At 36.1% G+C, this 26,034-nt stretch overlaps 1 protein-coding gene across 1 annotated transcript in view; it reads right to left on the bottom strand.

Annotated features, from left to right (window-relative positions):
- The window catches only part of PCDH11X (protocadherin 11 X-linked), a 1,221,358-nt gene that overhangs the window by 245,421 nt on the left and 949,903 nt on the right, over window positions 1–26,034 (bottom strand). The window contains exon 3 of the mRNA XM_049766592.1: window positions 1,154–1,737. Coding sequence (XP_049622549.1) covers window positions 1,154–1,693 — 540 coding nt within the window. The 5' untranslated portion in view covers window positions 1,694–1,737. The remainder of the gene's footprint in view (window positions 1–1,153; window positions 1,738–26,034) is intronic.

Below are 26,034 nucleotides of genomic sequence, written 5' to 3'. Positions count from 1 at the left end.
CAGTTAAATATATAGTTATTAAAATGCCATGGCACTGTTTATAGGAAAATAATATACTTTTTTTAATACATAGGTCATTGATGTGCACTATATTATGTCATATACTATGCTATATAGTCAACTTAGAGCCTCCTATTAATTCTATACATCATATACATAAATATAAAGAATTGTCCACTTTCTTGCTAAATGTAATCCTTCTGAATGTTCTAAATAATTTATATTTCTCCTTTATTTTCTCACCTATACACCCAATTCAAGGCTAAATAATTTTTTCAGGTTAGCTAAAATATTTTAGATAAAAGACATATGTATTTTAATAGCAAATGAAACATTCTGTGTTATCAAAGAATATGAAAATAAGAAAAGTGGTTGGCGTTAAATTTACTTTATTAATACAATAAATGTTATGTTAAGAACTTACCTTGCTTGATATAACTATACATAATAAATTTGAAATAGTAAAATTAGTATTATTAATGTATTAAATAAAATTATTATTAAAATAAGCTCTTAATAATATTTAAAGTATGATATTAAACTTAATCTATTGATACCTAATGCATGCATTATCTTTTAAACTAATCTTTTAAACTAATTATCTTTTAAACTAAACTATTACTATAAAAATGAAATATAATTCTATATATTCATTCTTATTTCGTTCATTATGTTTTGGGGCCATATCAGTAGCTCTCAGGAATTATTCCTGGGTCTGTACTCAGAAATCACTTTTGGTAGGCTTGGGGGAACCAATGGGATACTGGGGATAGAACTCGGGTCATCCACGTGCAAGATAAACACCCCACTAGTTGTGTTATAGCTCCAGCCTCTGGATTCATTCTTAATAGTTAAATTTTCTTATTTATATCAAATTGTGTCATAAATGTGACTAGACCTTCTAAAAGTAAAATACTGGATAGGTTATTGATTTGTAAGTAGCAGGTCTAGTAAACACTTTATAATAGATTTTAAGGTAAACACAAATAGCTTTTTGATAAATATGTATATTAAACCTCATTCAATTGCAAACATTGTATGACTAATTTTCAAATATAGTAGAGGTGATGACAGTCTCAAAATATCAAGAACAATAAAATATTCTTTGTTTTTTTTAATTATGTCATTGGCAAAGTATTTTTAAAATACACACCTTAATTAGTTGGTAATTTTGAACTCCATTTATTCCTATGTCAGGATCAATGGCACCTGGCAAAGCATATCGAGAGTTTATAGCTGAGTTTTCTGGAATTGATATGTTCATAACCGTGGCTGGGAATAAGGGTGCATTGTCATTTATGTCTTCGATCATAAAACGTATCTTAAACAGCCTAAATATTTCATCTGGCAAAACGGCAACCTCCACTTCATAAAAACAATGAGCTTCCACCAAAATACCAGCACATAATTTCTCACGATCTATGCGAGCTCCTGTAGTGAAGATCTCACCGGTACCCTCTTGGATCCTAATTAGTGGCACATCTCCAGTCTTATACACTAACTTGAACTGCATGGGTGACGTTAAGGACTTGTCTGGAATCAGCGATAGGTTGAGATCTTTCAGCAAATCGCCTATCAGGACATTTTCTGGCACTTCTTCTCGGATGGTGTAGTTCTTCTCCTGGGCGCCAGATTGAAACACTACACATGCTAACAAGACTGCAGATATATACGTCCCAGATAACAAGTCCATACCAGGCACAGGTGAAACAGTTCTTTGTATCAACCCACAGAAAACTGTCAAAGAGAAAAGAAAAGAAACAAAAAAGTTTAGAGTTCATTAAATGCATATTCACTAAACAATTTCAAATTAAAATAATTAAATAAAAATTTAGCACAATTGACAGCATGATATAAATAATGGCAATTTTTAATTTACTAATATTCGTTTATGTTAAGATAAAAATGAAGCAAGTTACCTCCAGTAATTAAGAAACAATGTATTTAAGGTGTTCACCTCGATTATATATAGTTAATAATATTATGTATTTCCAATATTAATAAAAGACAATAAAATTAATTTAGATATTTGATTTAATAAAGAAGAATAAAAGGATATCTGCAATAAATAATAAAATCATTATGCATTATATTTTCTGTGGCTTTTCTATTAAGTATTGTTTGTAGAAAATCATTTTCCATATCTTCTGTGTATAATTCTATGCATGATAGTAAGTATTATTTACAGAATAAGTATTATTTACAGAGACAAAGACCAGACAAGTGGAAGCAAATGTAAACCAGTGGGACTATATTGAACTGAAAGCTTCTGCATATTAAAAGAAACAGTGACTAGGATACGAAGACTACCCACAAAATTGGAGAAACTACTCACACAATACCCATCTGACAACAGGTTAATATCTAAGATATACAAGGTATTGGCAGAACTCAACAGGAAAAAAAAATCCCACCTAGACCCATAAAAAATAAGAAAGAAACATTTCCTCAAAGAATAAATAAAGATGACCAAAAAGACATATAAAAATATTCCACATGACTAATTATTAGGAAAACTCAAAATCAAAACAACAATGAGGTATCATCACACACCGTAGAAACGGGTATACATCACAAAGAATGTAAGCAGTGCTAAAACACATATGAGGAGAAAGAAACTTTCATTTATTGCAGATGGAAATGCCTTCTAGACTAGCTTTTCTGCATAAAGATATGGACATTTCTCATAACTGGAAATTGAGCTTTTATATAGCAATACCACTCCAAGGGAAATAGCTTAGAAACATAAAAACCCAACACAAATATGCCCTCTTCTCCCATGTTTATTGCAGCACTATTTACATAAGAATCTGAAAACAACTCAGGTAACTGACAGTAGATGAGTAACTAAAGTGTGGTATATTATTGTGCAAAAGAAGGTCATTGACTTTTTTGTGTTAATTTTATAGCCAGCCACTTTGCTATATAAATTTATGGTTTCTAGAAGCTTTTAAGTAGAGTTTTTAGGGTATTCTAAATATAGTATCATGTAATCTGCAAACAGTGAGAACTTGACTTCTTCCTTTTCTATCCAGTTGTCCATGATATCTTATTTTGCCTAATTGATATGCAAGAACTTTTAGTAGTATGTTGAATAGGAGTGGTAAGAAGGGCTGTCTTGTATTGGATGAGATTTTAGAGGAAACACTTTTAGTTTATCCCCATTTAGGATTATACCTGCCATTGGCTTGTGATAGATGGCCTTGACTATATTGAGAAAAGTTACTTTCATTTCCATTTGAACAGAGTTTTTATCAAGAATGGGTGTGGGGCCAGAGCTGTGGTGCAAGCAGTCGGGCATTTGCCTTGCATGTATCAACCAAGGACAAGCTGTGGTTTGATTTCCCAGAGTCCCATATCGTCCCCCAAGCCAGGACGACTTTTGAGCGCATATCCAGGAGTAACCCCTGAGCATCACCGGGTGTGGCCCAAACAAAGCAAAAAAATGGGTGTTGGACTTTTCAAATGCTTTTTCTGCATTTATTGATATGATCGTGTTTTTTCCTTTTTGTTGATATGTTGCATTATGTTGACTGATTTATGTATAAAAATCCATCCTTGCATTCCTGGAAAGAAACCTATTTGGTTGTGGTCTATATGACCTTCTTGATGAGGCGTTGGATCCTATTTTTGAAGATTTTGTTGAGGATCTTCTCATATGTGTTCATCAAAGATATTGGTCTATAGATTTCCATTTTTGCAGCATCTCTGTCTGATTTTGGTATCAAGGTGATGTTAGCTTCATAAAAAGTATGTGAAAGTTCTCCTATCTCTTCAATTTCATGAAAGAGTCTGAAAATGATTTGGTAGTAGTTCCTCTTGAAAGGTTTGAAAGAATTCATTAGTGAATCCATCTGGACTTGGGCTTTTGTTTTGGGGAAATTTTTGTTTTTGTTTTGGGAAAACTTTTGGTTACCATTTTAATGTCCTCAGTAGTGATATGCTAGATCACCCTGATTCAGCCGTGGGATATTATAAGAGTTCAAGAATTTATCCATTTCTTCAGGTTCTCATGTTCTGTGGCATAGTTTCTCCAAGTAGTCTCCGATTACCTTTTGATTATTTGCAGTATTTGTAGTTTTCTCCCCTTTTCATTTCTGATCCGGTTTATTAATTTTCTATCTCTTTTATTCTTTGTGAGTCTTGATAGTGGTTTATCAATCTTGTTTACTTTTTCAAAGAAACAATTTTTGTTTTTTGATCTTTTAGGTTGTTTTTTGGATTTCCACTTCATAGATTTCTGCTTTAAGCTTTGTTATTTACTTCTGCCTACCTACTTTTTTTTCATTTTGTTGATAATTTTCTATTTTTAAGCTGTGTCATTAAGCTATCTATCTAGGCCCTTCTTTCTTCCTGGTGTGTACTTGAAAAGCTATAAATTTTCCTCTTAGGGCCTGGAGAGATAGCACAGTGGCGTTTGCCTTGCAAGCAGCCGATCCAGAACCATAGGTGGTTGGTTCAAATCCCGGTGACCCATATGGTCCCCTGTGCCTGCCAGGAGCTATTTCTGAGCAGACAGCCAGGAGTAACCCCTGAGCACTGCCGGGTGTGGCCCAAAAACAAAAAAAATTTTTTTTCCTCTTAGTACAGCTTTAGCTGTGTCCCATAAATTCTGATAATTCGTGCCTTTGTTGGCATATGTTTCCAAGAACCTTTTTATTTCCTCTTTGATTTTATTTCTGACCCACTATTTGTTCAGTAGTGAGCCATTTAATTTCAGATGTTAAAGATTTTCTTCTGTGTTCCTTTGTAGTTTATTTCTAATTTCAGTGCATTTTGATCTGAGAAGGTAGTCTATACAATTGTTACTTAGCCTCTTGATTTTACAGAAGTGTCCTGGAGAATGAATCATGAGTATTGGAGAAGAATGCGTATCCAGTTTTCTGGGGATGGAGTGTCATATATATAGTCCACTTTCTTCCATTTCTCATTTCTTATTTAGTACAAATTCTACCCATAGAATGGCTGCTGCTGGTCAAGAGTTAGTTGTGTTTGCTTTTTAGTTTATGGTTCATACTGAGCAGTGCTCAGTGATTTTGCCTGGATCTGTACTCAGAAATCACTTCTTGCAGGCTTGGTGGATAAGAAAGGATAGCAGAGATCAAACCTGTGTTGGCCGCATGCACGACAAATGTCCTGCCCTCTGTGCTGTCACTCTGATCCCTGAGTTAGTATTTTTTAATTCTGGCTCTGCACTTGGCTAGGTTCACACACCTCATTTCAATTCAGAATGGCACCTTTTTAATCCAAACCTAGACCAGCCCAGAGCCGCTCCTGCTACTGTTGATGAACAGTCTATTTAACTTTTCCCCCAGCTACATTCTTACCTGGGATAACACACCCAATTCAGAATGGTGCTTATTTATTTCAAACTCGGCCCAGAGCCAAGAGCGACTCTGATGCTATAGGTATACATTCCATTTATTTTTCTCCTGGCTATGCTCTTAGTTGGTTCACACCTGCTTAAGTGATTTTCTCAAACTTTTTCAGTCAATCAAATTTTTAAAAATTTAGTATTGGGACTTTATTTGTAAACAAAATTTTTATTTATTTGTTCTTTTGGGGGACCACATGTGGTGGTGTTCATGGGCTACTCCTGGCACTATGCTCAGAAATCAAACCTGGCAGGCTCAGGTTCTAAGCATAGTGCCAGGAGTAAACCCTGAATGCCACCAGGTGTGACTTCCCCCCAAAATAAAAATAAATAAAAATTCAGTTTACACACACAAAATGTAAATATTTCGAGTAAAAATATTAATGTACACCCAATAAATAGCATGGACACACAACACAAAAGGACCATTAATCTTCAGTGAGGGAGAAGTTTCAGGATGTGGGAGGCATTTTACTAAAAAGTCCCATTTTGAACTGAACTTAATTGAGTGTACCCAGGATAGACCATGGCTTGGATGAAAAGATCCTGATTACCTGAAATGGCAGAAGATGCTGTGGACTGTGAGTAGAATTTGGTCTAAAAAGTATGATTTTGAACTGAAATTATGTTGTAGACTGTAAATGGCATTTGGACTAAAAAGTATCATTGCCTATCGCAAATACAGGCAAGGTTGGAGGAGGAGGGCATAGATGGTGGAAATGTTTCACTGGTGAAAGGGGGTATTGTTTATGACTGAAACCCAACTACAAACATGCTCATAATCATGGTGCTTAAATCAAGATTTATTTTTTAAAAAAGTATCATTTTGAAGTAAAGTGAGGTGATTCACTTCACTTGTCACTAGAAAAGAGCAGAGCTGCTCTGATTTTCTCTGAAGCACATTTATTCTAGTAAAGGAACTCCACCACAACATATAAAAATCACATCACAAAGTTTACAATTAAAACAATGCTGACTCTCAACAAATCTAGTGAATGAGAAGGTTCCATATTATCTGGCATATAACATGACTTTTTAACCCATGAAAAGCTTCTTAAAAGTCGAAGGTCTGGGGCTGGACAAATAACATGGAGGTAGGGTGTTTGCCTTGCATGCAGAAGGATGGTGGTTCGAATCCCGGCATCCCATATGGTCCCCTGAGCCTGCCAGGAGCAATTTCTGAGCATAGAATCAGGAGTAATTCCTGAGTGCTGCCAGGTGTGACCCCCCCCCAAAAAAAAAAGTCAGGGATCTCTGACCTAGGATCTGAGCAAAAACCAAGTCCACTAATCACAGAAGACTGATTACAACAACAGTGATGAAACAGAAATCCTAGAACCATAAAAAAAACCAAGGAAACAAAGAAACAAACAAAAAACTCTCTCCTAGACTTCGTTCTGTGACCTATACAAATAGCAAGATCTTCAGCTACAGAGGTGGGATGTCATTGCCCACACCTGCGAGCAAAGTCTTCTGGCACCATAAAAAGATCTTAAAGTCTGTAAAAGAGTGAGTACAGAGCCTGTAGTTGTTCCCATGGAAGTATTCTTCAAGGGCGGATAAACCATGTATCTCGTAGGCCAAGGAAATTCCCGTTCTAATTTCCCCAATGTTTACTGTGCCTATGCAAAAAATAAATAAATAAATAAACACTACCCCTTTTTATCATTTTATTTTGACCAAAGTGGCTCACATATCTTTCACAGTAATATTTTAGTACATATTAACAATGTATCAGGAGAATTCCCATCACCAAAGTTGTCCTCCCTCCACCCCTGTTCTCATCTTGCATCTCATATACCCCACCCTCACCCCCTGGGCTGCTAGTTTAAGTGTTCCCCTCTGTGTCTAGCTTACCACTTAGTGATCATACAACTGTTTGGTCTTGATACCCTCCATTATTTCCCCTTCTATTTAAGAGGTGGAACTAGATAGTTCAATTTATGTGGTTTTGTTTGAAGAAAAGAAAAGCAATAAAATTGGGTAAAAATTAAATAAGCCCAAAATGTCCAGAGTACTTTAAGAGGCTGTCAACCTCAGTTGAGAGAGGAAAGGAAAAAGGAAGTGAAACACCACAACCATACAAAAAGAGATATCAAATAAAAAAATTCAGTGAGCACTATAGCAATAAAGACAAGCACCACATAATAACCGCAGTCCTGAAATAAAAACATAACAGAGTGCAAAAAGGAAAAAAAGGAAAAAAAATAAAAAATAAAAATAAAAATTGGAGACAACAACTTCAATATTCAAACCAAAACAAAGAAATCAAAAAATAAATAGATAAATAAATAAAAGATTATTTTGTGTTGTTTTTTTTTCCTGCATAGGCACAGTAAATATTGGGGACACTAGAGAGGGAATTCCCTTGGCTTAAAAGCTACAGGGTTTCTCCACCTTTGAATTATAATGTCATGGGAATAACTACAGACTCCTTGCTTGTTCATTTACTCTCCCCTCAGTGCCTTAGTGGTGTATGGAAGGCTTGAGCTCCATCATGGGGATAAAATCAGACCTCTGATCTAGAGATCTTGGTATCTGCACAGTCCAGGAATGGAGCTTATGATGAAGACTTTCTTTGTGGTTCTAGAAGTTATGTTCCTTCACTGTCGTTTTGATCTGTCTTCTGTAGTTGGTGGTCTTGATCATTGCGCTGATCCTAGTATGGAGCCTGGGATAGAATCTTTTGTTATGTTTCCAGAAGACCCGTTTACTTGCAATTTTCTCAGTAGATCTCTGGAATAAAAGATTTTGGTTGTTGTACAGATCATAGACCAAAACCTAGACTAGGGCTTTTTTGTTGGTTCCAAGATACGTTCTGCCCAGTCATGGTTGTCACAGTCAGACATCTGTAAATAGCTATTTTGGCTTTTGCACAGATCAAAGGGTGACAAGTCTTTTGATTTTGTCTTATTGTTAGATGGTGAGGCAAGACAACCTCTTCGGAGATCAAGTTGTTCCCATTTCCTCGTTGTCAGTATATTATATTAGAACTGGCACATGTTGGTGCCAGAGCAGTATTAAGGATGTCCTGGAGGGGTGGTTCCTGGAGCTGTTGTGGAGAACTGTGTCATTTCTATTTCTGGGATCCAGGGTTCAAGGATGGACGGTTGGTGTCTAATCACCTAGTTTATAAGTTGAGTCCACATGACATATGTTCAAAGTGGGAGGACCCCCTCTATTGTAAAAAAGTATGAGTTCTTATCCCTAGTAGAAAAGAGCTTGTTTTTATATGTAAGATTTCCTCTTTTTTTAGTATGCCTTTGCAAGAGGAAATGGTGCTACATTATATTGCTGGTATATTTGGGGGTGGAAAGAGAAGGAAACAGAAACTAGAGAAAAAATAAAAATATATGCTTACATATATAAAGAAAAAATAATTTTAAAAATGAATTTTAAAAAGTAATTAAAGGAACAGAGTGATGCAGGAGACTACCTTACATTTGAGGAAAAACAGATTAAGAGGTATTATTGTATAGGTCTTAAACTTATGAAGGAATTATAGGCTTCCCCATTGTCTTTTGAGATTTTTTTGTGGGCGCATTTTCATCTCACATCCTGGCCTTCTTGAGATTGAGAAAATATTTGCAGCAGAAAGGTCTTGAGTAGAGTTCTTGCAGTAGGGATCCTTTTAGAACTAAATCTGGTATTGAACAACAGTTCATGTTAGGGAGAGGTGATAAGGACGACCACACAGCATGAGTCAGCAGGGGTCTTGTTTGTATTTCTTGCCAGGGACAAGGTGTGGATTTGAGTGGTGTCCCTTCACTTGGGTGCTGGGTACTGGCTCTTAGGGGTAGGAGGTCGGTCTTGATGCCTAATGGATTAAGAACTGAGAACACAACCCCTTTTTAAGAAGTTTCTGGTCTTTTTTTTCTTTCTCTTTTCTTGTTTTTGCTCTTGCTTTTGTTTTTTATTTTTTTGGTTTGTTTCTTCGTAGCAGATTGTTTTGGTTTTTGGTTTACTCTATTTTCTTAATCATTTTGTACTTCATTACTCCCTTATTGGATTTTTTGTTTGTTTTGTTTTTGTCTTATCTCATTTTTATTTTGTTTAGTTACTTTCTTCTTCTTTTTTCTCTTTTCCCTTTCTTCTTCCAAAGGGATACTTATAGCACCTAGACAGACTCCTCCCATATCCCTTCATATATCTCAGATAGAGCCACATTACTGGAATCACCTTGATTAACATCATATTTGCAGGGAGAGAAATAGATGGTACCAAGTCCAGAGAGTTGTATGTCTATTTGCTAGAAATAAAAAATGATCAGGCTTGAACACAAAATCCACAGTCAACGACAACAGAAATGATACCCATTCTACATCAAGATGTACATGAGGGGAACAGATGCAGTAGCATGGAGGGTGGAAGGGGGAAAAGGGATGCATGCTGGGAACAGGAGTGGAGGGAGGACAACTCTGGTGGTGGGAATGCCCCTCGTTCATTACTACTATGTGTCTTAAATATTACTGTGAAAGATTTGTAATTCACTTTGCCCACAAAAAAAAAGTCAGGGGTCATCTTATACGCTGGTGTATGGCATCCATCTTCAGAGACAAGTGATCTTTCCACCCTCTTACCATCACATCTCACCTAGATGCCAGGCATCATCACTCAGTCCTCTGCTACCTCTGATTAATTTTTCAGGGCACACAGAGTAGCTGCATTACCAAGTGCTGCATTTCATCCAGCTACTGGGTAACATCACTGGTATGTAGCTTTCTGGTGCTCAGTCCTCAGTTCAGCTTTTATGGAACACAGAGGAGAGGCTCTATCTTCCTCTAGCTGTGCTATTAATCACTGCACCCCAGCCAGCTGCTCTTGAGGAGCCCCCTCTCCTTGCCCTCAATGTTGATTACAATTAAAAAATCACAGTCACTCACTACAAATGACAAATGTAAAAAAATTGTCAGCACTACAAAATATAGCTTTATTAAATATATACTGTTAAACTTTGATGATTCTACTCTTTTTTCATATGCTTTTTATTTCCATTTGGTGTGTATTAAAGAGAGCTAGTCTTATATGGCAAATATAGCCCAAACTCAATATTTTAACAAGAAAAGTAGGGAGGTAGTCCTTTATGCCCAGTTGTCTTATATGCCAAAAATTGAGTTCTGAAGATTCAACTAATATTAGCCACCTATGTATCCTTTCTGATCAGCATTTTAGAGAGGGAATGTTAATGTTGTTCAAAGAATTAAAAAACATTGAGGATATGAGAGTGGGATTTAGAAAACATCAAATAAATATTGAGATTGAAAACAGTTCTGAGGTGAAATGGCGGGTAAACAGCTCGCAGACAGTCAGGCTTGTGGAAATATTAGCTTTATTTGGTGGACAAGACTGAAGTCCAAAGACTCAGCATAAGTTCCAGCCAAAAGCCTCTCGTCTTCCACAGACCCTTGTTTTTATCCCCGAGAATCAGGTACCACCCAATGGTGGGATTAGATACCACCCAATGGTGGAAGCAGAATCAGGTACCACCCTAAGGTGGGGGCAGAATGCCAGGTCACACCCTAGGGTAAGGCACAATCACCGATCAGGGTAGGGTCAGTAACATAATAATTCCCTAAAATATTTACATACACAACAATTGTGGTTTAAATAAAGTAATTAATAACAAAAATATTAATGTTAGTCAAATTAGACAAAGTAGTTGTCTTAAAATGATGTATTTGCAAAATGGGAGGACAGACTAATATAAGATATAAAGAAAATAAAGAAAATATTTTTAAAAAGAAAATTGGAAAATAATCTGTTATCAAAATAAGTAAAACCTAATGAATTATTGGAAAAATTTAAATTGATTTTTAAATTTTTTTAAATAATTGACTAAATTCTTATTTAACATTCCTTAGCTTACAGTATTATATTATTCCTCACACAGCTCATTTAGATTCAAAATTTTTAAATAGTTCACCTGATAAATAATAATATATGTTCATTAAATAACTACCTATTTTGTACTGGTTTTATAATAAGACCTTTAATTAAGTAAAACCAACCTTGATTTTAAGGGAACTTACTCGTATTTACAGTTTAAAATTTTGATATTTTGATTAAATAGTTAATTCAATATTGATTCTTAGAAAATGCGTATTATAAATCATAGAATATATATGAGTTAAAAAGTAAAAAATAAGAGTTCTAAGGAACAAACGTAAATTTTTTAAAGATAAGTAAATATCAGATATCATAGAAGAGTTCTTAAAATGTTTCACAACAATTAATTTCTTCATGTATAGAAAAAAGAATCCACAAGAATTTTATTTTATTTGGTATGTAAAAACTTCATATAAAGGAAGCTCAGTTATATTAGAAAAGCATGACTAATGTTCTTAATTATAAACACAAATACGAGTTTTCTAAGTTTGATATAAAATATCTGGTTTTAATATAATTTGATATTTTCTAGGCATTACTATGAGATATTGTATGTCATAAATTTGTTCAAACCACCCTGGCAATTATTGAAATAAGATTTTAATTGTAAACTTAATATTTTGGCATCTACAGAAAACATTGTGCTAAGTAGTCTATATATAATGACTTTGACAAAAGCAACAGTGTACAGTATATTCAGGATAAAACAGATAATAATTTTGTAGTCTACAATAGACATAACCATAAAAATGATCAGATAGTAAAATTTTCTATTTGAAAGTAAATGGATTATAGAAAGCATGCAAATTTTAAGCATTTTGTTTTTGGTTTAAATTTACAGATTTACATTCGGTCCTTTTTTTTTTTTAATAGAAACCAAGTGTTCTTAAACTGTTTCCACTTCTGATATTTTTTGTCTTTGGATGATAACACTCAAATAGATCTTTAAAGTCAGTCTTTATGGGGACGTGACTTTTCGTACTGACTCCAATTCATATATATATATATATATATATATATATATATATATATATATATATATATATATATATATATATATATATATATATATCCCCTGTCATGTATTGCCTCTCCCCTACCCCTGTGTCTCTTCTACCCTCATCTCCCAATCCTAATCCGTTATCTTCCCCTAAATTAACCCTCTTTACCCTCAGTTCCTAACTCGGTAGGCACCAAGATTGACCTCCTGCCCCAACAGATCACCTTCCAGCCCCTCAGTGAAAGACACCCTCTGGGGCCCCGTACTCATGCCTCGGCAAAGAACTGCAACCAACACGCCTGCTGACTCATGCTTGATGGCCCCTCTCATCCCCACCAAATCGTGGACTGTTGCACGATACAGGAATCGGCCTCAGCAAAACTCCCAACTCAGACACTATATGGTTTCATAATGCAGCAAAACATCTCTCAAACTCAATTCCAAGGCCTGTGAATCGAAAAGTACCTTAGCTTTAACTCCCCACAAGAATATATCAAAAGACCTAATTGGGAGTCTTATATTGCCTATGGAAGCTCAATACCTGTATAACAATACATCTTAAGATGGGTATTCCTAAATATACAAGTAGCGTCCTCCACCACTTGTTTTATTTGAATACCTTTTCTTTTAAACTCAGTTTTATTTATTTGTTCTATTTTAATATATACATTTTTCTCTATCCTTACTATTTTTGGTGCTGTTTGGTACAAAAAGCCTTGACTGGGATAAAAGCTCAGAACAAAACCAAACGACAGAGACTGTCTGTGCAGCCTGTCATCCTTACCCAGAATAGCACCAACAACACAGTATTACACTGTATGTATTTGTATGGGCACAGTAAAAAAGGGGGAAACCATAGACACAGAAACAAGATCTTATCTTCTAGGGATAAGAACTCACTTTTTATAGCAGAAGGGTGCCTCCCATCCTGAACATGTGTCATGTGGATACAACCAGTCCCCAGGAGATTGGACAGTGTTAGTCCAATCCAAAACCCCAGATCCCCGACATAGAAATGATACAGCTCCGGGCAACACCACCAGGAACTAAAATCCATTGGGAGATTTATAACACTACTCTGGCACTAACTTGTGCCAGTTTTGATATGACAATGAGGAAAGGAAAACTTGACCTAAGACCAGGCTGTCCTATGACATCACCTAGCACTAAATGGAAATCAAAAGAGATATCGTCCTTTGAACTGTGAAAAATAAGAGCACCAACAACAGAAAACTGACTTTGACAACCGTGACTGAACAGAGCCTACCTTGGGACTAATAAGGAAAACCCTACCCTAGGCTGTAGCCCAGGACACATAAAACAACAACAACAAGATGTCTTATTGCAGAGGTCCAACTGGACAATAGACTGAGCAGAAGATTTGGATCCATAATATCCTAGGCTTCAGCTTAGGGACTGAACTAAAACAGGGAGCAAGTGTTACAGAAGACGGAACACAACAACAATGATGGATAGGAACCTCTAGAACCTAGAGATCTATCCTAGACCCTGACCTATAACCCGCTCAAATATCAAGATCGCTAGCTACAGTGGCTTGATTTTCTCACACACAACCAAGAGGAAACTTTCCTGGCATTACAAAAAGCCTTTTGGGATGGGGTAATGAGTCTATATTGAGCCAGGGGTTGATCCCATGATGGTATGCTTCAAGAATGGAGAAACCCTGAATGTCTTAGGCCACGGGAATTCCCTTTCTTCCCCAATGGTTACTGTGCCTATGAAAAAAAAGTGGGGACATCGCCAAACACTGCCACTCCAGCACACATACTTTTTCTTGTTTTGTTTTGATTTGTTAGTTTTTTACTTTATTTTCCTTCTCTTTTTTCTTCCACTTTCCTCTTTCTTTTTCACTCTTGTGGTTATTATTTAGAGATTTATTTTTATTTTTATTTGCCGGGTCCATTTTTTCTTTTTTCTTTTCTTTCTTTTTTTCTCTCTCTTCTTTTTTTGGTAGTTGTCACAAAATATTTTTCTTCCTTTTTTATTTTTTTTAATATATTTTTATTTAAACAACTTGATTACATACATTATTGTGTTGTTTGGGTTTCAGTCATGTAAAGAACACCACCCATCACCAGTGCAACATTCCCATCACCAATGTCCCAAGTCTCCTTTTTTCTTATCCTTTTTATCTCCAATGACGGTGGAATGGATGCTCAATCTACAACAAGCTGTAAAGTGGAGACCAGTTGTACTAGCATTCTGGGGGGTAAAGGAGGGAGATGCATACTGGGAACAGGAGTGGAGGGAGGACAGCACTGCTGATGGGAATGCCCCTCATTCATTGTCACTATGTACTATAAATTATAAAGTGAAGGTTTTGTAATGCACTTTGGTCACAATAAATATATAAAAAGAAATATTTGTGTGACTGTAACAGGTATGTAAATTTAGCAAATAAATCATTTATAAATTGTAAATAAAATTGTATTGAACTAAGCCCCAACAGTGCTCAAAGTGTACTCTGCTGAGGATTCACTTCTGATAGAGCTAGAGGATGATTTGCAAAGCTAAGACTCAAACTAGAGTCAGCCACATGCAAACTACATGTTTTAAATTCTATTCTTCATGCCCTAAAATAAAACTTTTAAGGCAATGGGCCACTAAAAATGAGAGTTGAAAATAATCACTCAAGACAAAAACATGATGCTGAAATGAGATAAAATGATAGGCATGATATCCCTTTACTAACAATATTGAAAATCATGGTGTCTAAAAGAAAAAATGGCAAAAAGAGAGGGAGAAGAAAAATGTCTGCTCTCAAGGCAGGCAGAGTAGTCAGAGTAGTGGGGAAGCTGAGAGGAGGCAAGAACAAAATCGGGGACATTGGTGGTGGAAAATGTGAACTGTTGAAAAATGTGTACATTGTATAAGTAAAATCATAAACAACTTGGTAACTGTGTAAAGAATATCCCAAATTATTGTAAATAACCTTGTAACAATGGTGTTTAAATAAAAATTGTTTTAAGCAATGAAATATTTCCAAACTTTTAGGTGATAAAATATTTTCATACTTGTGTATGGAAACACAATTAGAAAAGCTAGGACAGAGTCATTTCTGCCCAGAGACTGTGGAATTAGCCGCTCTGCTGTGTCTATCAAGCACAGCATCCATCTTTGGCCTTCACTCTGCTTGCTTCAGCCTGAAAATTTGATCCACTTGGACATCCTTCCCTGAGAGCATGCCTTCTCCTAAGGTGAGTTATCCCACCCACAAAGGGTGGAGCCAGAGGAACACAGTCGCTTTGCTTCACTTCTCAGCTGCACATATCATCTAGCCAATGAATATCACCACAACACGTAGAAAAACCCACAATATAAGTGTGACAATGTGGAAAGAATGCAGACTAACACCAGGTGTAGAGAAAGAAGAAAACAACTTTGATGACCGAAAAACAGCCAACAAACTAGTTTGTCTCTCAGATATTGAGTTTAGAGAAGAAATATGGAGGATGTTCACAGAACTCAAAGAAAGCATAGATCGAGCTGAACAAAACACTAATATGAATTAAGGGAATATGAAGATAGAAATTAGAAAACTTCAAACTTAAGTATCAGGTCAAATAACAGGTCTAAAAACTCAGTAGATGAATTGAAAAACTCAATGGAAAGCCTCTCAAACAGGTTAACAGCAGCTGAGGATAAAATTAGTGAGCTGGAAGATGAGATGCATAACAACTCTATACAGCAGAATAGATTGGAAAAAAGCTTTAAAGCAAATGTTCAATGGAAAAATTACTCAAAGAATGTGAATAGATAAAAATAAAAGTCTTTGATAAGTTCAACAGAAACAACTTAAGAATCATTGGAGTCCCAGATACCCAGGAAGAAAATCTCCAGGAAGAATCAACAGTCAAGAACATCATCACAAAGAAACTAGAGACTCTATCCTAGACCTGCGCAAATACCAAGATTGCTAGCTACAGTGGCTTGATTTACTCACACACAACTGAGAGGAAACTTTCCTGGCATTACAAAAAAGCCTTTTGGGATGGGGTAATGAGTATATATGGAGCCAGGGATTGATCCCATGATGGTATGTTTCAAGGATGGAGAAACCCTGAACCTCTTAGGCCATGGGAATTCCCTTTCTTCCCCAAATGCTTACTGTTCCTATGCGAAAAAAGTGGGGGGATCGCCAAACCCTACTACTCCAGCACCCATACTTTTCTTGTTTTGTTTTGATTTGTTAGTTTTTTACTTTATTTTCCTTCTCTTTTTTCTTCCACTTTTCTTTCTTTTTCACTCTTGTGGTTATTATTTAGAGATTTATTTTTATTTTTATTTGCCAGGTCCATTTTTTTCTTTTTTCTTCCATTTTTCTTTTCTTTTTTTCTCTCTCTTCTTTCTTTCTTTTGATAGTTGTCACCAAATTTTTTCTCCCCTTTTTCTTATCCTTTTTATCTCCAATGACGGTGGACTAGATGCTCAATCTACAACAAGCTGTAAAGTGGAGACCAGTTGCACTAGCATTCTGGGGGGTAGAGGAGGGAGATATGGGATGCATACTGGGAACAGGGGCAGAGGAAGGACAGCACTGGTGGTGGGAATGCCCCTCATTTATTGTCACTATGTGCCATAAATGATGCAGTGAAAGATTTGTAATGCACTTTGGTCACAATAAAAATTTTAAAAAACTGAAAAAGTATATCAATAACAACACAATAATTATGGGAGACCTCAACATGCCTGTCAACACTTGATAGGTCAACCAGACTGAAACCCAGCAAAAAATATACTAGACCTGAAAAGAGAATTGGAAAAGAGACTTAGTAGATATGTATATAGGACACACCACCCCAGAACCCAGTATATATATATATATATATATATATATATATATATATATATATATATATATATACACATATATATGTGTGTGTGTGTGTATGTGTATACATATATATGATCCACCTCCCCAGAACCCAGTAATGACCCAATGCAATTGGATCATTCTCCAGAATAGACCACATGCTAGCACATAAAGTATACCTATATAAAATCAAGAGAATAGAAATTTTGCTGGGTACCTTTGCTGACCACAATGCTCTGAATTTAGATGTGAACTACATAGAAATACAGAAGAAAAACTTTAGCACCTGGAATGTAAACAGCCTGCTAATGAACAACCAGTGGGTCAGAGATAAAATCAAAGAGGAAATCAAAACTTTCCTAAAAACAAATGACAATGAAGACACAAACTATCAGAATCTATGGGACAGAGCAAAAGGGGTACTAAGAGGTAAATTTATAGTTTTGCAAGCACACATGAGGAAGGAAGAAGGGGCCTACTCGAATAGCTAATGACACAGCTGATAGAATTAAAAAAACGATCAATAAAAGGAGCCAAAAATAGGGAGACAGAAAGAAATAACAAAGCTTGGAGCAGAAATCACTAAAGTGAAAATCCAAAAAAAAAAAAAAAAAACAAAAAAAAACCAATCCAAAAGATCAATGAAAGCAAAAGTTGTTTTTTAAAAAAACAAAACAAAACAAAACAAAAGAAGATTGATGGACCATTGGCAAAACTCACAAAGAAAGACAGAGAAAGAAAAATGATAACCAATATCAGAAATAAAAAGGGGAAAGTCACTAAAGATATTGCAGAGATTCAAAGGGTAATCAGAGACTACATTAAAAAACTCTATGCCACTAAAAATGAAAACCTGAAAGAAATGAATGAATTCCTGGAATCATATAACATTCCACGGTTGAAGAAGGAGGATGTAGCATATCTAAACACCCCTATCACCATTTAGAAAATTAAAACGGTAATCAAATGTCTGCCAAAAAAACAAACTCCCAGGCCCAGATGGTTTCACTAATGAATTCTTTCAAACCTTTCAAGGGGAACTACTATCAATCCTGGAAAGACTCTTTCATGAAATTGAAAAAACAGGAACACTTCCAAATAGCTTTTATGAAGCCAACATCACCTTGATACCTAAACCAGACAGAGATGGTGCCAAAAAAGAAAATTACAGACCAATATCCCTGATGAACACAGATGAAATCATCCTCAACAAAATCCTGGCAAATAGAATCCAATGCCTCATAAAGATCATTCACTATGATCAAATAGGTTTCATTCCAGGAATGCAAGGATGGTTTAACATCCATAAATCTATCAACATAATACACAACATCAACAAAAAGAAAAAGAAAAATCACATGATCATATCAATAGACTCAGTGAAAACATTTGATAAGATCCAACACCCATTCTTGATAAAAAAAAAACTCTCAGCAAGATGGATATGAAATTAACCTTTCTCAATTTAGTTAAAGCCATCTGTCACAAGTCAATGGCAAATATTATACTCAGTAAAGAAAAAATAATGCCTTACCTCTAAATTTGGATACAAGACAAGGCTGTTCTCTCTCACATTCAACATAGTACTCTAAATACTTGCTAGAGCGATTAGGCAAGAGAAAAAGATGTCAGGGAGTCCAGATAGGAATAGAAGAAGTCAGGATTTCACTGTTTGCAGACGACATGATACTATATTTAGAAAACCCTAAAGACTCTACTATTCTAGAAAGAATATTCTAGGAACAACAAATTTATATTGCAATGTGTCAGGTTAAAAATTAACACACAAAATTCAATGGCCTTTGTAAACACCAAAAATAATAGGAAAGAAATTGACATTAAGAAAACAACCCCATTCACATTAGTGCCATACAATCTCAAATTTCTTGGATTCAACTTGACTAAATATGGGAAGGACCTATACAGAGAAAACTATAAAACCCTGCTCCAGGAAATAAAAGAGGACACATGGAAATGGAAACACATACCCTGCTCATGGATTGGGAGGATTAACATCATTAGTATGGCAATAATCCCCAAAGCATTGTAAATATTTAATGCAATTCCTATAAAGATACCCATGACATTCTTCAAAGAAGTGTATCAAACACTGCTGAAATTCATTTGGAACAATAAACACCCTCGAGTAGCAAAAGCAATCCTTGGAAAAAGGAATGTGGGAGGCATTATTTTCCCCAATTATAAACTGTATTACAAAGCAATAGTTATCAAAACAGCATGGTATTGGAATAAAGACAGGCCCTCAGATCAGTGGAATAGGCTTGAATACTCAGAGACTGTTCCCCAGACATACAATCACCTAGTTTTTGATAAAGGAGCAAGAAATCCTAAATGGAGCAAGAAAAGCCTCTTGAACAAGTGGTGTTGGCACAACTGGTTAGCCACTTGCAAAAAAGTGAACTCAGACCCACAGCTAACACCATGTACTAAGGTAAAATCCAAACGGATTAAAGACTTTGATATCATACCTGAAACCATAAGGTATATAGAACAACATGTAGGTAAAACACTCCATGACATTGAGACTAAAGGCATCTCCAAGGAGGAAACTGCACTCTCCAAACAAGTGGAAGGAGAGATAAACAGATAGGAATATATTAAGCTGAGAAGCTTCTGCACCTCAAAAGAAATAGTGCCCAGGATACAAGAGCCACCCACTGTGTGGGAGAAATTATTCACCCAATACCTATCAGATAAGGTCTAATATCTAAACTACATAAGGCACTGATAGAACTTGACAAGAAAATAAAACATCTAACCCCATCAAAAATGGGGAGAAGAAATAAACAGACACTTTGCCAAAGAAGAAATACAGATGGCCAAAAGGCACATGAAAAAATTCTTCCACAACACTAAACATCAGGGATATGCAAATCAAAACAACTATGAGGTACCATCTCATGCCACAGATGTTGTCACACATCACAAAGAATGAGAACATGTAGTGCTGGCGGGGATGTGGAAAGAATGAAACTTATTCACTGCTGGTGGGTATGCCATCTAGTCCAACTTTTATGGAAAGCTATATGGAGATTCTTCCAAAAAGTGGAATTTAGTCTCCCATATGATCCAGCTATAGCACTCCTAGGGATATACCCTAGGGACACAAAACTACAATACAAAAATCCCTTTCTCACACCGATATTCATTGCAGCGCCATTTACAATAGCCAGACTCTGGAAACAAAAAGATGCAATTCAATAGATGAATGGCTAAATGTGGTACATATACACAATTGAATATTATGCAGTCACCAGGTGAGATGAAGTCATGAAATTTTCCTGTAGACGAATGTACATGGAATATATTGTGCTGAGTGAAATTAGTCAGAGGGAGAGAGGTAGAACAAGATTAGTCTCACTCATTTATGTTTTAAGAAAAATAAAATACATTCTTGCAATAATTTTCAGAGACAAAAGAGAGGAGAGTTGGAAGATCCAGCTCCCATCATGAAGCTCACCACAAAGAGTGATGAGTGCAGTTAGAGAAATAACTACTTTGAGAAATATCATAACAATGTGAATGAATGAGCAAAGTAGGAAGCCTTTCTAGAATAAAAGTGGGGGTGAGTTGGAGGAGGGAGATTTGGGACAGTGGTGATGGGAATGTTGCACTGGTGAAGGGGGTTGTTCTTTACATGACTGAGACCCAACTACAAACGTATTTGTAATCAAAGTGTTTAAACAAAGATGTTAATTAAAAATAAGAAAAGCTAGAACATGGATAACTTGTTAAATTGGATCTAATTTGTGCTGAACTGAAACATTTGCATTCATTTATTTGTAGCAAGCTTAGTATCTTTAAATGGCAAATGTGTTTGCTTACAGAAATTCAAAATTATATCCTCTCTTTTGTAAATAATATAAAAATTTGTAATATAAATGGCCTTTTTTCTAATATGTGTAAGACAGTATTACTTTAGGAACTAAGCTGAACCTAAACAAAGGGAAAGTAATAATGCCATTCTTACAGAAACAAAGTAGCTCATTGCAAGTTTTAGAGAATCAAAGATGCTTTGAAACCTCAAAGGTTGAGGAACTAGCCTCTAAATACTAGCACCAATGGCATAGGTCAAAAACTGAAAGCAAGTGTTAGTGATGAGAGTCTGAAAATATAATCTTTTAATACTGGTGAAAGTTTCACCTTTATTATAGTTTTTATTGAAAATATTTAATAACATAATAGAGTTTCCATTTGACCCAGTTATCGCATATCTAGGTTATCTATCCACAAAATACAAAAACATTAATTCAAGAAGATATACACACACCTGTTTATTGCTGCCTTTAGTACAATAACCAGAATATGGAAGTAATATATTCAATTGCAGATGAATGCTAAAAGTTATGTTATCAGAAGAATGGGCATCGCCCACACACACTGAACAATGGATACCATTTATGGAAACAACCACAATTGTCTATAACATTACCAGGATCCAAGCCTCTACCAGAGAAGACCTACCACTGCTTTGACATTGACTTACTCCAAAGAGTGCTCCCAAAACCCAGACGACTCAGCAACAGTCTGCATGCAGGGCAGATCCCTCTGCATTTAATGGCATTCTGAAACTAGAGGATGCTCCACATCAGCCTAAAATCAATGAAAGAAATGCACAGAATCCAGAGTCTTTAAATATAAGAATCTGATACCAACAATACCTAAAGTGTGAAAAAGTTTCACCGGGACCATGGAGAATGACTCGGGTTTGATGGACTGGTTTGCCTGGAACCCAGAGTCAGCCTTATGCAAATAAACTTCTGGGGTGAGGCCTTTTTGTAATCAAGCCAAGGATTTTTTCCCATTTTTCTGGACCTATGCAAACAACAATGATTGCCACTATCACACCTTTACTATATTTTTTTACTCTTATCCTTTAAGGAAAAAATACAACTTACTGAACTTAAAAACAAATAACTGTACTAGAATGCCTGTCTCGAATACAGGCAGGGGATGAGAAGGGGGGAGGGGGCAATGTTACACTGGTGAAGGGGGGTGTTCTGGTTATGACTGTAACTCAACTATGATCATGTTACTTAAATAAAAAATATATTTAAAACATAAAAATAAATAATAGTTATGTTATATACATACATATCACACAATAATGCAACCACTAAAACATATAGTCATACAAAAACTTTGCAGCAACTTGGATGAAACTGGAGGACATCATGGCAAGTGAAATAAGCCAGAAGCAGAATGACAAATATATAATGATCTTACTCATCGGTCAAATAAAGAGAAACAAATCAAGAGTGCAGACAAAATCAACCGATAAAACTGTGGACACTAGGTTATGAACTTGCAGTGCCATGTTTGAAGCAGAGTGAATAGAAAATTAATAGATTGACTGGAAGTTATGTGGGGACATAGGTGAAAGTTATGGAACATACAGGTTTTTGCATCAAATCCATAATTGTCATTAATAAATAGTAGAGGATTATGTGAAGGAACGCAACATAAAAATTGAGGTGACATAAGATTTTGGGGCAGGGTCATGAGCTTTTCAGCAGTGGGGATATTTGGTACCTTTGGAATTTAATATCATAAACATAAGGATAGCTATAATCCAAATATCTAAACTATAATTTGAAATTTAAAAAGATGCATATGTGAGGTGAATTTTTAAAAGCTTCACAAGCTTTTTATTTTACCCTTTAAAGCAGGGGTCCTCAAACTTTTTAAAAAGGGAGCCAGTTCACTGTCTCTTAGACCATTTTACTATAGTAAAAACAAAACTTATGAACGAATTCTTATGCACAGTGAATATATCTTATTTTGCAATGAAGAAACAAAACAGATACAAATACAATATGTGGCCCACGGGCCATAGTTTGAGGACCACTGCTTTAAAGGTTTAATCATTTGTTACAAACAAGGAGAGCAATCATTCACCAGTCCTAGTTGATGGCTGAGAGAACTCATGAACATTAAAATATCATTATAATAACTTAAGTTGTCAAAAATAATGTCTACCTTGTAACAGTTATTCCCAATAAATTCCTGGCCACTTAAGCACATTAATACTGATCAAACAGTGGGCCAAATATGAACCCAAAAATGATTCAACGATGAGAATATATGAGATACATTAAACGTTATGTTAAGATGGAAATTCAATCAACAAAGGGACTACCGTATTTGTCGACATATAAGTTGACCCTCTAATTTTGCAGTTAAAACATAGGTTTAGGCCTATATACGCTGTATCAGACAGAACGTTCCTGTGCTGCAAGTGTATGTGCCACAGTGAGCCAATCACAACAAGCAAGAGTTCAAAGGTTATACTGTAATAGACTTCCTCTCTGACTCTGGCCAATCTGAGCAGGCTTTCTACAGTGTAGATTCGGGTCCAGAACATTGTCTAATTTGCATGCATAAAAAGTCTGCTTGGATTGGCTGAGTTAGAGAGGCAGTCCGAGCAGCCTTGCTGTGATTGGTGTAGGATCAAGTTGGAAAATTCGTTTTGTGGCAATTTTCAGACAATTTTCATTTAGCGGCATATTGAAACATTTTTCGGGATATACTCAGCGTATAAGACAACCCCTGATTTTCGGTTGACTTTTTTTGTTTCAAAAGTCGTTTTATACAGCGGAAAATACGGTATATACCAGAACAGAGTCAAGGTGAATACAGACCCAAAGTTTGCACAGAACAAAGTGAAGTGTATGTACCAGGCACCTTGAGAGCAGGATCCATCAACAAAGTGACTCCACCAGATATGATGGGACAGCAGGTATCAGCCACAGCAAGAGAACAGTGCCACCAACAAAGGAACTCCAGATTTGTTCATATACTAAGCGATGACACATCTGAGATCAATATAGTCTGGAGGGGAGTAAAGGCACTGACCACTACTAGAACAGCCCCATCAACAATTGCACTTTAGAAGAGTCCAGGGGAGCTTGGAGATTAACCACAAAAAGACTGTCCACAGTAATAGAAATGGGCCAGAAGAGATCCTCAGGGAACTCGGGCACCAGGTGTTGGACACAACCTTGAAAAAGGTACCAATAGAAAAGAAACCTATGGCCTACTCATCCACATGAGTCACAGGCCACATTCAGGGACACATCCTTCCAAGCAAGCCAAATCTTACACTACAAAATAACTTCACACAACATAAACTTCAGTGAGGAATATATACAGTCACCTAGAAAAAAGAACCTTGAAAGAAAGGAAACATGGTAAAGCAGTACAATACCCCACCACAACTTGAGGATGAAGACTGAAATCCACAAGTTTAATCAATAATAATCCCCTATTTAATCTATGTGAAATAGAGTTCAGAGTAGAACTGCTTAAGATGGATATTCAACAAACTCAAGAGAACGTGGAAAAGTCATTTAATAAAATACAGCGGGCCATGAAAACAGAAATGAGAAAAATACTTACAAAAAAGTCAAAACTGAAAACTTGGTAAGTGAAACAAAAATTCACGAGAGGATATCACCAGGAAATTAACAATTGCTGAAGACTGACTCTGTGAGCTAAAAATAAAATGCAGAAAATATCTCAGTAACAAGAGATAATGCAAAAAGAGTTTCAAAATAAACAAATAAAAGATGGAAAATCTCAAAATAGATAAAGGGATGAAATTAAAACTTTGGAATAAGTTTAACAAGAGAAGAATCATTGGGGTCTCAGAGAGACAGGGAAAAATCATTTATGAAGAAGTAACAATAAAAGATTTCATTGCTGAGAAGTTATCAGGGCTATAGAGTGCATGCATGAACATCCCTGGATGCCCAAAGAATGTCAGCTAAAAGAGATCCAAAGAAAAACACCCCTATACATATTGTACTTACAATGACGAAAAAGTAGAAAGATAATAGAATACTTAAAAGTAACAAGATCTTGGGGTTTCTCCTGCCCCCAGAAGTTTAGGAAAGCTCCGTCTACCCATGCCGGCCGCGCGAACAGCCAAGCCCTGCCCTCGCTGGGTTTCTCTTGACCCCTGAGGGTAGGGAAGCTCCGCACACCCACACCCCCGCCTGGTTTCTCCTGCCTCCCAGCACTAGCTGACAACAATAGGGCAAAGCAATGAATCAGGCCACAGAAAGAGCACAGGAGGAGCCAAACCTCAGCAAGCTCACCCAACAGTACCCCTAGAACCATCCTCAGGGAGGGGACCCATTCCCACACCACAGGGGATCAAAACAGGCTGAAATTGGAAGGAACAGCACTCCAAAGCACACCAATAAACACAAAAAAATATGGGTAAATCAAAGAGAACCCTAAGTTCTGAAGATATGGCAACAAACCCTAACAAGTTTCCAAGTCCGCCAAAACGCACAGATCCATGGGAAGGCGACCTAAAAGCAGCAATGAGGAAGGAAATGCAAGAATTAATAAAAGAAATGAGAGAAACCTTAGCTAACGAGTGTAAGATATCTATGGATGAATGAATCAGCCAAATTAAAGAAGAAATGTTAAAGAGCATGAGAGAGTCCATACAAAAAGAAGTGAAGGAATTAACAGACAAAGTAACAAGCCTTACTAGCAGAAACACAGAGTTGGAGAAACACATAGAAGAACTCGAAGGAAAACTGCAAACAAAAAATGACCAAGAAAACAACAAAGAAATAAAAGGCAAAGCACTGGAAGGAAAAGTCCAGTACCTAATTAACAAGGACAAAAGAAACAATCTAAGAATCGTGGGTATACCAGAAGGGGAGGAAATAGGGAAAGGGGAAGAACAAGTAGTCAGAGAGATAATAGCAGAGAACTTCCCCACCCCCTGGAATGAAACTTCAGGGCAAATCCAGGAAATCAAGAGAGTCCCTAATAAAATAGACCCTAATAAACCAACACCAAGACATATAGTAATCCAAATGGCAAAAAAACAAAGAGAAAGAGGAACTTCTTAAAGCAATAAGAGAGAAAAAATACCTCAAGTACAAAGGTAGGGACATA

Source organism: Suncus etruscus, chromosome X (genome assembly GCF_024139225.1).
Source record: "Suncus etruscus isolate mSunEtr1 chromosome X, mSunEtr1.pri.cur, whole genome shotgun sequence".
Classification (NCBI taxonomy): Eukaryota; Metazoa; Chordata; class Mammalia; order Eulipotyphla; family Soricidae; genus Suncus; species Suncus etruscus.
Note: the sequence above shows the minus strand (reverse complement) of the source record. Positions and strands in the feature narration are given on the sequence as shown.